Source organism: Phocoena phocoena, chromosome 13, assembly GCF_963924675.1.
Source record: "Phocoena phocoena chromosome 13, mPhoPho1.1, whole genome shotgun sequence".
NCBI lineage: Eukaryota > Metazoa > Chordata > Mammalia > Artiodactyla > Phocoenidae > Phocoena > Phocoena phocoena.
Genome location: NC_089231.1, coordinates 16538065 through 16551467, shown reverse-complemented (window position 1 = coordinate 16551467; position 13403 = coordinate 16538065). Strand labels below are relative to the sequence as shown.

The following is a 13403-nucleotide window of genomic DNA, read 5'->3' as shown; positions in this document are numbered from 1 at the left end:
TGCGGAGTGAAAGCCCGGCAGAGGCAAGAAGGTAGTGGCAGGAGGTGGTTTCATGGTAGCTGGTGCCAGCTTCTTTGTGTCGGTGTGGATGAGAACTTGGAACCTGAAAAGCAAAGGAGTCTCTCCGCCTTATGTTGAGAGAAACAGGAGGAGGAAGGCTTTGTCTGCTGAGAGGCTGTTGACAGGACTCCGGCCATTTGTCCAGTGACGTGTCTCCCGTAGACTGGCTTTTGTTCTTTTACCTTAAAATGGAAACATCCAGATAGACGATGTCACAGACATCACGTAGAGGAAGCCCTTTGTTTGGCAGGTGGGGCGACTGAGGCAGGGAGAGGTTAATGACCTCACAGGGTCTCGTCACAGTCAGGCCCATGAACCCGGTTTTCAGGCCTCTGGATTCGTTCTTTTTCCACTGTACGCTGGCACCTCTGCGGGAGTACCATTCCTTCGTTAGGAGGGTTAGGTGATAAGAAAAGTGGACCCAAGACTGGTGAGTCAGAGCTGCGATTATAGCGCCAGGACAGGTCTGCAGCCGTGGGCCACCAGGCAGGTGAGGTGATTGCCCTCACCTGGTGGATCGGTCCGGGAAGATGAGTTCTTGCTGTCATAAAGCACTAATTCTACTGTGGGTGGGGAGGTTATTTTCAACTGTTGAGACAGATAACCTCTCAGAAGAGGAAACAGCCAGGGTAACGAAAGAGCAGATGTAAATGGAGCGTAAGAAAATCCACGAGCACCGAGCTGCGATTTGAGGGGCGGGGAAGGTGATTGATTGGGACTTCTAATTTCCAGCATGAAACGTGGTGGCCTGTACAAGCTTTAGAGTCGGGTCTCCCTCGTTACCCCTCAGTCTCTGATCTGCAGGGGCAGGTAGGATGTGGAAGACGTATTCCCCTGCATTTGTTTTTATGCGTCGCTGGCTTATCTTGCTTTGCACGTGACGTGATGCCGGCACTGAGAAGAGGCCTTTTCTCCGGTGTATTTCTTCGGCTTTCACGGTGTGCCCTGTTTACCTCTGGGTAAATCTGGTCCATCTCCCTCCCAGTTGCTGATGTGCGGCCTTGGCGACGTGGATGTGAACGACTGGCGACAACATTCTATTTACAAGAACGGCTACTGCCCGAACCACCCTGTGATTCAGTGGTTCTGGAAGGTAAGGCCAGAGTCCGGGTCCTGTGCTGTCTTCCCGTGGTCTTGCTGCTGCATTTGGGGCTGTGTTGGTACCTGGCCTCCTGGGGGAGAGAAGAGGCCCGCCGAGCCAGAAGCAGCCCTCACCGCTGCTTTTCTGTAACTGTGGTGGATGGCTGTCTTGAATAGGCTACACTGTCTTCCTCGACCGCCTATTAAAGTGCTTTTGTTTGAGGAAACCACTGAGTAGGACGATCCTGAAAGACAGATAATTGGATTCAACAATTAGAACTAGTCCTCCAGAGTGGGAATAGGAATGGGAGGCTTCTCAGGGCAAAAGCATGCTTTGGGGCTGACTTTTCCAAGATGCCGTGTTGGTTTCAAAAACCATTCTCCCAACTTTTTTTGTTAATTCCAACAAACACTTTGATCTTTACATCTTTCAATCAAAGATGCAAATGAAATCTGATTTACTCTCTAAAGACCAGTGTTTACATCCTTTTCATTGCAGAAGAGAAGTGAAATAGTAACGAGCGGGTCCAAAGGAGGGCAGTAAACTGACTTTGAAAGAACAATTACAGGGGAAAAAGCGCTGATTATTTACTTACAGAAATAAGAAATCATTGACCTTGTCTTAATTTCCAAATGTCTATTATTAATAATATTCCAAGCACAGCAGAGAAGCAGAGAGAAGGAAGTAAAGCAGAATCTTCAGATCCCAACATCTGAGTCCAGGTTTCACTCAGCCTTGATTTTGGATATTTTTTTTTTAATATCAGTTCAAGTAACTTTACCAGTGAAGCCAACTCGATTCTTAGAATAATTCAGATATGTAAGATACACAGATGATTTCAGAAGCCTAGCCTGGCCTCTGTTTTTCTTTCTTTTTCTAAAATGTTGTCTTTAGAGAATTTAGCTACAGTCAAATATCCTGCCTCCTAACCTGGGTTCCCCCTCTCAAACCGTGTGTATTTCTAACTGGCTCAGGGGGACCGTCAGGCCTCCCATACAGAAACATGAGCCCGGTGCCATCAACAAGTGTGCTTTTTTTTTTTAGTTGACTTTTGGCTGTGTTGGGTCTTCCTTGCTATGCGCGGGCTTTTCTCTAGCTGCGGCGAGTGGGGGCTCCTCTTCGTTGCGGTGCACGGGCCTCTCATTGCAGTGGCTTCTCGTTGCGGAGCACGGGCTCTAGGCGCACGGGCTTCAGTTGTGGCACGCAGGCTCTCTAAAGCACAGGCTCAGTAGTTGTGACACATGGGCTTAGTTGCTCCGCGGCATGTGGGATCTTCCCGGACCAGGGATTGAACCCGTGTCCCCTGCATTATTAGCAGGCAGATTCTTAACCACTGCGCCACCAGGGAAGTCCCAAGTGTGCTTTTTTTTTTACCACTTATTTTGACCAGTTGGCAGAAGAAGAAAGAGACATTGTGATCACTCAGTCTGAGGTTGCAGAGGCTGGTATTGTGATGTCCATAAAAAAAAAAAAAAAGTTTGCAGAGTCAACTGTCTAGGTCTCCCACTGCACTATAAATAAGATGACGTTTTGCCCATCTGCACGGCAGCAGACGTGCCTCGTGTTACATGAGCGTAATGACCTTCTGCCTCCGTTCATAGGCTGTGCTGCTGATGGACGCTGAAAAGCGTATCCGGTTACTCCAGTTTGTCACAGGAACGTCCCGAGTCCCTATGAATGGATTTGCCGAACTTTACGGTGAGCAGGGTACCATTAGACTTCGTCCTCCCACCGTGAGTCTCTACCCAGACATCAGCTGTGACCCCAGAAGACTCTGCCTCCTGGGCTTCTAGCCATGTGGGTTTCGCCTGGACCCAACAGACATACGTCACGGAAAGAGATGGGGCAGCGTGCCATCACCTCAGCTGTCTGTGCAGTTACCTGTATATAAAAGCAGGGGGTTGTTTTTGTTTTTATACAGAGAGCCATAAGATTGGTCTCTTTTTTCTTTCTCTTTTGTTTTCTGGTATATATTCAAAAAACAACTAGATTTTGCAGAATCATCCACGTGGTTGTAAACTGAGCATTGAAAGCACTCCTCCCCTCCACGAGGCAGAATTCTTCAGGGCTCACTATAGATGAGAAAGTCACGCTCTGCTCGACATATAAAGGTCATCACGGTTCAGTTTTTCCCCCGGAAGTAGTTTTAAATTTAAACTTCCAGGGTTGGGTTGAAAGGCTGTGGTTGTCTGCACATCCTTACGTTATTGTGTCGGCTCTGTTCAGCTTGGTGCGATTCCATTCTGATGGCGACACGGAGTCTGTGTCCTGAGGTCGTGCAGACCCTTTGCGTCCCCCCCCCTCCCCCCCCCCCCCCGTTGTTAAGTACTGACTGTGACGTCCCAGCCACAGAGGGTGTCCCAAGGCTCACCCCCAGGCCCGCCCTGCCCACCCCTCCCTTTCCTTCAGCCCCTCCTTCGTCTTGTTCTACTGCCTTGAGCACTCTTAGCATTTCTTTTTCTTCCTTTTTCTTTCGTCTAGGTTCCAATGGTCCTCAGCTGTTTACAATAGAGCAATGGGGAAGTCCTGAAAAACTGCCCAGAGCTCACACATGGTGAGTGACGGAAAACCACACAGTTGTTGACAGACAGTATTTTAAAACACTTAGCTGTGGATGATGCTGGGCTATAGAGCGCTACTTTCCCTGACCATTCAGCATTTAGCGTATGAACTGTCAGTGATACAGGCAAAAATACAGATCGTACAGGGATGCTGGATTTGAATGGGCCCGGTTTTTTTGATAGGTGAAGGGTTAAATCCCCGTTCCTGCTTCCTGAGGGGAGTTCCTCCTCCAAACCCCGTCCTTCCCTAATTATTCTGGGAAGCAGAGAGTTCACTATATATTCCCCCTATGTGGATACGACCGCTCCCAGCCTCTGAACAGATTTGAGTTTTTACCCCAACCTTAAATGGTTTAGAACCATGGATGAAATTCCCTTTGACAACAGTTTTTAAAAGGCCTCCCGTGGCCATCCAGAACCCATAAGTCTGAGATTTAGCAGCGTGCGTGTGGCCAGAGGAGTGTCGGAGGTCCGACCAAGGACCCCTGCTCGGGGAGGCACGTGCGGGGCGCGGCTGCACTCCGAAGGCCTCCGGGTGCAGGGCTGGAAGGAGGCCTTCCTGGAGGGAAACCCCAGGAGTTTCGTGAAACCCAGCATAGAGATGACCTCAGGAGCTCTCCTGGAGCTCCTGTCACTCGGGCTCCCGTGTCCCCGGGGTTGGTCACCCCACAGGATTTGATTTCTTGCTCTTAGGAAGCAGGTGGAGGGGGAGCCCTGTGGCTGGTCAGCACCCAGCATCCTCCTTTCCCGCGGGAACTGGGGCTGCCGGGGCCGCTCAGCACAGCTAGGAGAGAGGCCTCATCAAGGTGCGTCTGTGGAAAATGGGCTGTGAAAGGCCTTTTGCTTCTCTTTGACTCCCTCGTCTCGCCGGAAAGCACGTTTTTCCCCATTTCTGCCATTCGTAGGACTCTGAGTGGAACGGATGCGGTCCCTGCCCGCTGGCACTGGGAGAGCGGGCTGGTTCTCGCTACAACTGGCCGATCGCCAGAGCAGGCAGTGTCCCTTGATCCTCTGCCTTTATTCTTGGGGTAGAACGTTTTGGCCGTGGAGCTTTTGTTCCAAACGATAATCAGTCAGGTGTAGCTTTCCGGGCTCAGTAGCCTTCATTTGAAAGGCAGCCAGCACTGAACCGAGCCCCAGCACTGGCGGGATGGGGGGGGCAGCGCTCCCGAACTCAGCTGGAGGCACAGCTGCCTCACTGGGTGCGGCTGTCCTGCATGGGTCAGACCCTCAACCTTGCTGGCAGCCTGAAGTACACTGTTAGCATTCCTGTGGGCTGTTGGGAAGCTTCCTCGTGATCCCGTAGCGCACAGGCTCCCAGATCCTGTGATTTGAACTCGGGTCTGCCACGATTCCGATCCCCTGACCACTTCAGTTAAGCTACTGCCTCTGTGATACGGTTCACTTCCTTTCCAGACTCTTCAAAGAGAACCGAGTAATTGAGTGTTCATCCCATGACCCTCTGTGGCCCTATAGACAGATATCTTGCTGTTGGATTCTTCTTCTTCTATTTCGGAGTTCACGTGCTGAGCCACCACTAAAATACGGGGCTGCCCAGATAAGACCCTGAACTCAGCGGTTCTCAACCTTGGATACACGTTGGAACCACCTAGAAAGCATTAAAAAAAAATACTGGTGCCGGGGTAGGTCCCACTTCCAGAGATTTGGACCTAGTTGGCCTGGTGTGTGATCTGGGCTGTGGGGTTTTCAGAGCTGCCCAGGCGGTTGGTGAGGAGAGCTAGGGTGTAGAATCATTGCTCTTCGTAAGCAGCCCAGAGGTCTACACACAGGGGGAAAGCAACCCCGCCAGCTCTTACCAAAGCCTGGCTTCTTCTCTGTGTGTCACAGGATTAAAGCATTCAAGGAGTTTTTCCTTCAATGATACTCTCCCCCGACCAAGAGGAGAGCGCTAGTTCTACTGAAGCCACACTGGCTGGTGGGGTGGGACTTACTCTGTTTTCTCTGCTGTGGCTTCCCTTCCATCCAGCCCCGCCTCCCGCTGTAACGTAGGAAACGGGCGCTTTGCTGGCTGCTTCACAGCGACAGCCGTGTGTGTGGCGAAATAAAACCTAGCCACACGTATGTTTAATCTCTTCCATGTTTTATGAAAATATAAAATACACAATTAAGCTTCAAAATTAAAACCTGATTTACTAGGAGAGCAAGGGCTGGTGGAGCTGCTTCTCTCTGAGCTTTCATGAAACTCTCAGATGTAACTGCTGAGTGTCTCAACATTAAAGGGCTTCACTCCTCTGTTCTGTCAAAGGTCACTGCTGGGATATCTAAAATTCCGCTTTACTAAGAATCACAGACCCACCTAAAAATAATCTCCTTTGGCCCACACGAGGAGGCTGAAGCCACTGAGGTTAATGAGGTCACACAGCTAGTTGGTGGCAGGCCAGCCCTGTCTCCTGACGTCAGAAGTAACGGGAACACTTGTTAAGCACTCCTGTGTTCCAGGCATCGTCCTAAGCCCTTCGTGTATATTAACCCGTAGCATCGTCACGACGACTCTAAAAGGTGGGTCGTATTACTGCCCTCTCCTTACAGATGAAGAAACTGAGACACAGAGCGCTAACATAATTCCAAACCTCAGCTCTTAACATTCCCGTTTGCCTCTCTCTCTCTCTCTCTCTCCATTACTCCAGTATTTCTCAAACTTGAATAATGTATGGACCTTTTTTAAAGGGAAAAAATGGCCACAGATCCTTGAAACCCCACAGGGATTGCAGGCCCTGGACTGTGAAACACCGACTTAAAATCAAGACGACAGCCACCTCTTCTCTTAAGTATACCCTGCAGAAGTGGAATTCTGTCTCTGTCACTGGTGAAATTGATGTTTGAAATCATTATCATGATGAAAACCCAAAATTGAAAACTTTTTAGACTTACGCCTTCAGGATTCCTGGGTTTCTGAGGCTCTGCTTTGAGAGGCACAGTGTTCGGCTCTGCTGTGTCTTTTGATGTTTGGTGACTGACTGTTAAAAAAAAAAAAATCTCAGAGCTCAGTGTGTCTTATTAAATACTTTAGGGGTTGTTAAAGGGCCCACCATAGACACGTGTCCGTTTCTTGTTGCTGCTGATAATCATTAGCTTTTAAAACATAAGAAGCTGTTCTGCTCGTGCCTGGAAACCTGTGTCAGTGCCAGGAGCGAGCACTGAGGCAGGAGAAGCAGATCTGGGCTTTGGAGCCAGCCTGGGGCTGAATCCTGGCTCTACCACTTACTGTGTGTGACCTTGGGCAAGTTACCCAACCTCTCTGTGCCTCGAATTCCTTCTCTATAAATAGGGATGAGGCAGTACCTACCTTACAGGCTGGTTGCTGGGATTCACTGAGGTGATAGATGAAAAGTCCTTAATGGTTCTAGCACGGGGCAAATGCTCTACAAATGTTAGCTCTTACTAAAGCATCATGAACGAAGGCACGTGTGTACGTGTGTGTGTGTGCGTGTGGCTATCGTCATGACAGGTGCCCGCCAGCAGCCCACCTGCACGGGCACCAGTTCTGTGTCTGGGGCTCTAGCTCCTCATGCCCAGTGGGGGCCGGCGGTGAATGGTGTGCGAGTGATGGCAATGGTCGCTGGCTCTGGGGCTTGCTGTGTGCCAGACCCCCTTTATATGTTCTGATCTGACCCTCCCAGCACTCTGCAGCAGTCTCCCCATTTCACAGAAGAGCAGACAGATTTAGGGACGGAGGCGACTTGTCTGAGGTCACACAGCTGGCCGGTGGCAGAGACAGACTTTGAACTCAGTCCCGTGGACAAGTGCAGTCCTTTGCTCACAGAGGTCACATGTGTGTATGGAGACCTCACTGTCACCGAGGTGACTTGTAACACCCCTGCCAAAGCCTCAAGGTATGTAGGGGCTTCTTATAAGTGAGGCTTTTCACTCCACGTGTTGATGACTTGCCTGACTTTGGTTAGAGGGTAGCTCAGTGTTGGGGTCCCAGAGCTGCAGGCAGCCTGGGTTCTGGTCTCGCATCTGCGGTGCTGTCAGGGGTGAGACCTGGGGCATACTGACCCACCGCTGGGCTCCGGGACCCACATCTGCAGGACTGAGAAAACGTAACGTGCCTCACAGGGCTGCGCTAAAAACAAAGCGATATGCTACGTGGAGAAGCGCTGGGGCTTCCTAAAATAGCGTTGAATGAAGGAGAGCGTTAAAAACAGATGCAGCCTCAGTTCATCCCGCTGCGGAAGTTCCTTGTGTTTCAAGGGTTTTGACATCTCTGTGTGTATGTCAGTTACGTTGCCTGTCTTGTCTCCCTTCCTGGCAGGGTTTTCCAGGATCCACGTTTGGTCCCAGTAGAGAGGGTTCACGGACGATCAGAAAATTCCTTTCTCTTCCCCCGTAGGTTACTGTAGCATGTTTGGTGTGGGCAGTGTCATCGCTGGAATTTACTTTTCGATAATCAGAAATATTTTTGCGAGTTGAGACTTTGACATCCTCTTGCTGGAACACCAAGTGCCCCCTTAGCCAGATCTAGGAAGTGCTGCGGTAACTAAAGGGCAGTGATGATGGCTTTTTACCTACGCTTCCTTGTTAACTTTTGCAGCTTTAATCGCCTTGACTTACCTCCATATGAAACCTTTGAAGATTTACGAGAGAAGCTTCTCATGGCTGTGGAAAATGCCCAAGGATTCGAGGGGGTGGATTAAGTGCCCCCTGCCTCGGGAGGGTTGTTCTTCACGCAAGTCCTGCTTGCACTTTTGCATTCGCCTAAGACTCTGCAGAGATGCTGGCAGAGAGCAGCGCACGGCGCGGACTCCTGGAGCAGAGCCTTCGCCCGCGACTTGCCCACGCGCCAACATGGGAACCCAGTCCCAGGTCGCGTTCCTGCATTTTCCACCACAAATTACCAACTGGTTGATGTGTATACTAATTACATTTTAGGAGGACTTATTCTATTTATGTTGTGCCTCTGTAGGCCAAGCCCTTAATAAATATTTTACATACTTTATAATGACAGCGAATGGAATTAATCACTCTACAGGTATAGTATTACAACTCATGTTTACTTTTTAAAATGATTTAGACCGATTTGCAGATTTTATTTCACTACAATTAAAGATGTCTCATGTACTTGGAAAAGTGAGCATATTATTTTTTTGTATTTGAATTTCACGCCAGGTTTAATGTCAGTGACATTTTTAAAGTTCTTGGACAGCCCCACGCCCTACCTGATTAGCATTGGAAGAATGACTTTTGTCCAAAAGCCTTCTACAGACAAATACTTGGAGAGAATTTAAACCATAACATTAGGCATCGTGACGATTTTTTCCATGCTCAGAATGAAAACAAACTGGATAATTACGTTTTTTGTACCAATTTAGCATAATAGCTGCAGGCTGAGAGAACTGTAACATAGCATGACAAACTTTGTGTTGACTTGAAGGAATCACACCATTATTCCTTAGAGGTAATTACGTGTGCTAGAACACACTTGAGGCAGGGTCGGACTATCGTTTCTCGTAAGAGAAGTTATTTACTTAACCCTTCCTGCTGCTGTACAGTCCTTCTTCTGTCATGTCTTCCTCTTTGCTGTTCTCAGTAGAGACACTTGAACGAAACTTGGCACTGCGCGATTTGAAACTGTGGGCACCAGGCCTGTGCAGTCTCCTGTTTGTACACATTTGCTGACGGTAGCTAAATAACCAACTTTTGTTCTAACCGCGCCAATTCTGAAGGCACTTTACGTACGACATGGAGGTCACATCTGGTTCCTGGGGGGGTTTTGTCATGAGCATTGACTGTGATGCTGATTTCTTCCCTCTGCACACGCCTTTCCGGTGCAATAGCTATCAATTGTGAAGCTGGCTGCTGGTGTATAAAGCCTGGCTGTAAAGCTCAGCCTACAGACCTGTCCTCACCAATCGTTTTGTGATTTCTGTGCCACTGCAAAGATTCATAGACAGTTAATCTAACCGGGTTTTGTTCCCAGTGACATGTTGCATGCTTCCATACCGTGTACTGCCCAAGTTGTGTCCGTTGCGTGCTGGACTAGAAGTGCGAGAGAAGGCTTGATCTGATCCCCTGACGTCCGGCTCTTCAGCTGGTCCTGGCGGGGATGGAGGGTTCTGTGGGATTCGATTCTTGGCCGCTTCTGAGTCCTTGTTGCAGAATTCTGTCATGTTTGTTTTGAGAGAACGCCTGAGGCAGGGCGGGAGCCCAGCAATCCTGCTGTCCTTCCTAACCTGTGTTGTCCTAGACCCGTGGTGGCAGTCAGGGGACACTAGCCGTCTCACCTCTTGCCAGTTGTAGATAAGACAATAAAATCGTGGTTTCAGGGCCTCCATTTAGGATCTTTTAGCGTTACAAACTCAATTTACCCCGGCTCTGGGTGGCTCGTGGGAAGCCACGAATGTTTGTGCTTGTCAGGGAGTTTTCTGAAGCGGCGCAGAGGCCTGCGTGTCTAAAAGAAGGTGGATTTCTACAGAGCTGAGGATTGTTCCCTTTCCGTATTGATTTTTAAAAATCCAGTAGTGATCAGAAAACCTAGATATTGAGTAATTCGAAAAAACGATATTGTTCATTATTTTTACCTATTGGTGGGATTCTTTTCCCATCACTCAATGTAACAGATGTCTCAGTGGCAAACCTCCCCCTTCTTGTAGCCCCTCAAGTCCAGACTCGGCTTTCTTTTTATGACTTATGCCAAAGCCTGGGAGAGCAGTATGCTTGGATGGGTTCTGAGAATGAGTGTGTAATTTATAGGGGGAGAAATCCAACGATTCTTGTCTAAGAACTGGGATTCTTCTTTTTGTAAACTGTATATTCCAAAAAATCAGAATGTTCACTAAATGCAAATTAGGCAAAGTATTGAAAATAAGAAAGAAAACCCATCCTAAGATAATTTCTGTGCCAAGGACAGATAAGAATTACCGAAATAGACCCCCATGAATACTTGAAAGGCAGTAACTGCGAATGACAATCCAGCTCATCTATCCCTTAGTATCTGATTTCAGTGACAGCTCAAAAGTGCCGGGTCTAGAGTTTGTTTGGGGGTTTTGGTTTTCTTTTTTTTTAATCCAAATAACGTTCCCTGGCTCTCATCAGTTCTCAGCGTTTCACTCTTTGTCTAAAACAGTCACCCATCTTGTTTTCTCTCAACCCTGATGACCACTCTCCATCACCTTCGCGACGTAACCACAGAAGGCAGTAAGGAAAATGCACTGCATGGGGGCAGGCTGCCGGGCGGTCCCTTGGGCCTCTGCCTGCTCCGGTCAGCGGGCCTGGGGGACGACGGCAGGACGGCGGTGTCACCTCATCTGGTCCTTAGCAGCCCAGGGTCTCTTAGAGCTTCTGCTTTCTTAGAAGTTACCTGAATCTAGCTTCTTCAGTTCGCTGAAACAGAGTCGTTATGGGCCATTTTGCCTTGAGGTTAAGAAGTGCGTGCCAGGGTTTACATACATATCGCATGTTAAACATCGGTTACCACAGCCACCTGTAAAGTCCTGGGTATTTCTATTTCTGACTCTTGTCAGCCTAAAGATGAATTTGGAAAGTCCACCCAGTGGGCTTAGCTTCAGAGAGTGTGCCGCTTTTCTACCTGCTGCCTCTGGAACAGGAAACAGCGAGGCATTCGTCTCAGTGCTCTATCTTTTTTCCTGAAATACTTGCCATTATTTCCCAAAGGCCCATTGGTAGCTAACGTCAGATACTCCCTAAGGTCAGATGACAGATGCTTAAAGCAACCTGACATGGATTATTCCTCCCACATAAGGATGCAGTGACAGATTCTGAGAGAAACGGTTTGCAAAATGTTTGAACCACTTTCTACATCTCACATTGTTAAACAGAACAGTTAGATTTGCTGCATATGAACTTGCTCTTCAAGAGAACCAGTTTGGAACTGGCAAGACCACACAGCAGTGGTACATGTTGTCTAACAGTTACTAGTTGTTCCACACGTGACTCCAGTATTTCCCTAGCTCTTGTAGCTCACCTCCGAAATTACACTCTATGAAGAGAGCCTGGGTTGATCAATTCTCAAGCCCCTACCCAGGCCCTGTGCTAGCGCTTCTCTTTGTTTGCTCTTTCCTCCTCACCCTGACTCTGCACCCCTGTACTGACTCTGGTGTCATTTTCTGCCTTGCCAGTAGGGGGCACTGCTGTGCAGGGTAATTGCCTGGCCTGCTCCCTTCCTGACCCCCCCAGGAGGTCCTGCACTACCTCCGTCTTATTCAGACTTCAGGGTACATCTTGATAAGTCAAGTCAAAACTGCCAATTTTAGGGCTGAGATGTGTTTTTTTAAAAATCCTTATAGACTCCACTTTGTACTTTAGATTTTGAAACTGGGAAGAAAATGTGACGTACTTTGGACCACTTTTTTTAATTTATCGAAGCCTTAATGAACAGTGTATATACATTTGCATAGACACACACCCGGACCCAAAAGTGTTTTCAGTGCGTCGGAGACAAAGCTGTAGCATTAGGACGTGAGCTGGTATGTTTCATAGAAAAGGAGAGCTTTCCGTTGGTATGGAATTTTCCAAGAAAATCTCTCATTAGACCGCCCCCCTTCGTCAAAGGTGTTAGGTGCAGAGCAACGCATGTTTAAGATGCATGTCTTTGTGTTGGTTGGTTTTGTGTTTGTATGAGTAATGATAGAATATAACAACATTGGCGACAGACCTCTGTGTACTACCTTCTCAACCTGTATCAGTGCATCGTAAGCCTTCTCATGACCATGACCCTGTGTCCACACATCAGTGCTCCTACATAAACCAGTCTGCCCCTCTTTCTCAGACTAATTTCACCTAGATTGTCACGGTTTCCTTCATGTTAACTTAGCATATCTTTGTGCTTCCTTCACTACTATGTATGTAATATATATACGTACATATGCTGTCCAAATATACCTTTACATATTTGTATAGCATTTTTACACCTACCTTGAGGAATCTGGTTTCGAAAGGGAGTGAGAGTTTAGTCCCTTCTACAGTTTTCTCCAAGCTGTGTCCTGAGAATTCTGACCCTCAGAGTCTGAGAGCACCCCAGGAAGATGATATAATATGCCGTCATCTCTTAACTCAGCACCTATTATCAAAGGAAACATGAAAAAACAGTGACTTTTAAGGTGAAAAACAGTTTCAAGCATTCCAAATGAATTCTCAATGTTTCATAACTTTTTATTATAAACACACCTCCTAAATAAAGCCAAGTACCATTTGATACAGTGATTAAAAACCAAACAACTTGGAAATTTTTTAACAGACAACGTATGGATAAATGCTCATTTTCACAATCAGAATAGCTGTAAAATACGGTTGAATTTGATACAGACAGAAAACGTTTAGTTGAAGGACAAATCCTTTTTGCTTTTCGTTTTTCTTGGGAGATCTAAAGAGAAATTGTGGATTGTTTTCCTGACAGCAAAAGAGTAATGTGACAAAATGAAGTCATTGTAAAGAAGTGATGCAACTTGTCAAATATTTAATAAAGAATTATGGAAGCTGGAACTTTTTCTACATCAAGTATTACGGGTTGTCTGATTTAAAGCTTCTTTGTGAGCGCATCGCCTTGATTGTCTCGGGGAGGTTATTTAAATGCCTGCAGATTTATAGACAGTATGTTCACTTCCTTAATCTCCCTAGAAGTTCCACATCTTTAAAAACATCATTAAAGGCTGCCCAGAACACATGGCTTGAGCTTAATGGGATGCACCTCTATTATTAGCCATGTCTTTTTATTAAATTTG

General features: G+C 47.5%; 1 protein-coding gene across 3 annotated transcripts in view; it reads left to right on the top strand.

Moving 5' to 3' along the window:
• Positions 1-8360, top strand: part of NEDD4L (NEDD4 like E3 ubiquitin protein ligase) — a 229020-nt gene extending 220660 nt beyond the window's left edge. For all 3 annotated transcript variants that reach the window (XM_065889716.1, XM_065889715.1, XM_065889717.1), the window contains 4 exons: positions 1046-1153; positions 2743-2839; positions 3623-3695; positions 8258-8360. In XM_065889716.1, the coding sequence (XP_065745788.1) occupies positions 1046-1153; positions 2743-2839; positions 3623-3695; positions 8258-8360 (381 nt within the window). The remainder of the gene's footprint in view (positions 1-1045; positions 1154-2742; positions 2840-3622; positions 3696-8257) is intronic.
• Positions 8361-13403: the final 5043 nt, after the last annotated feature.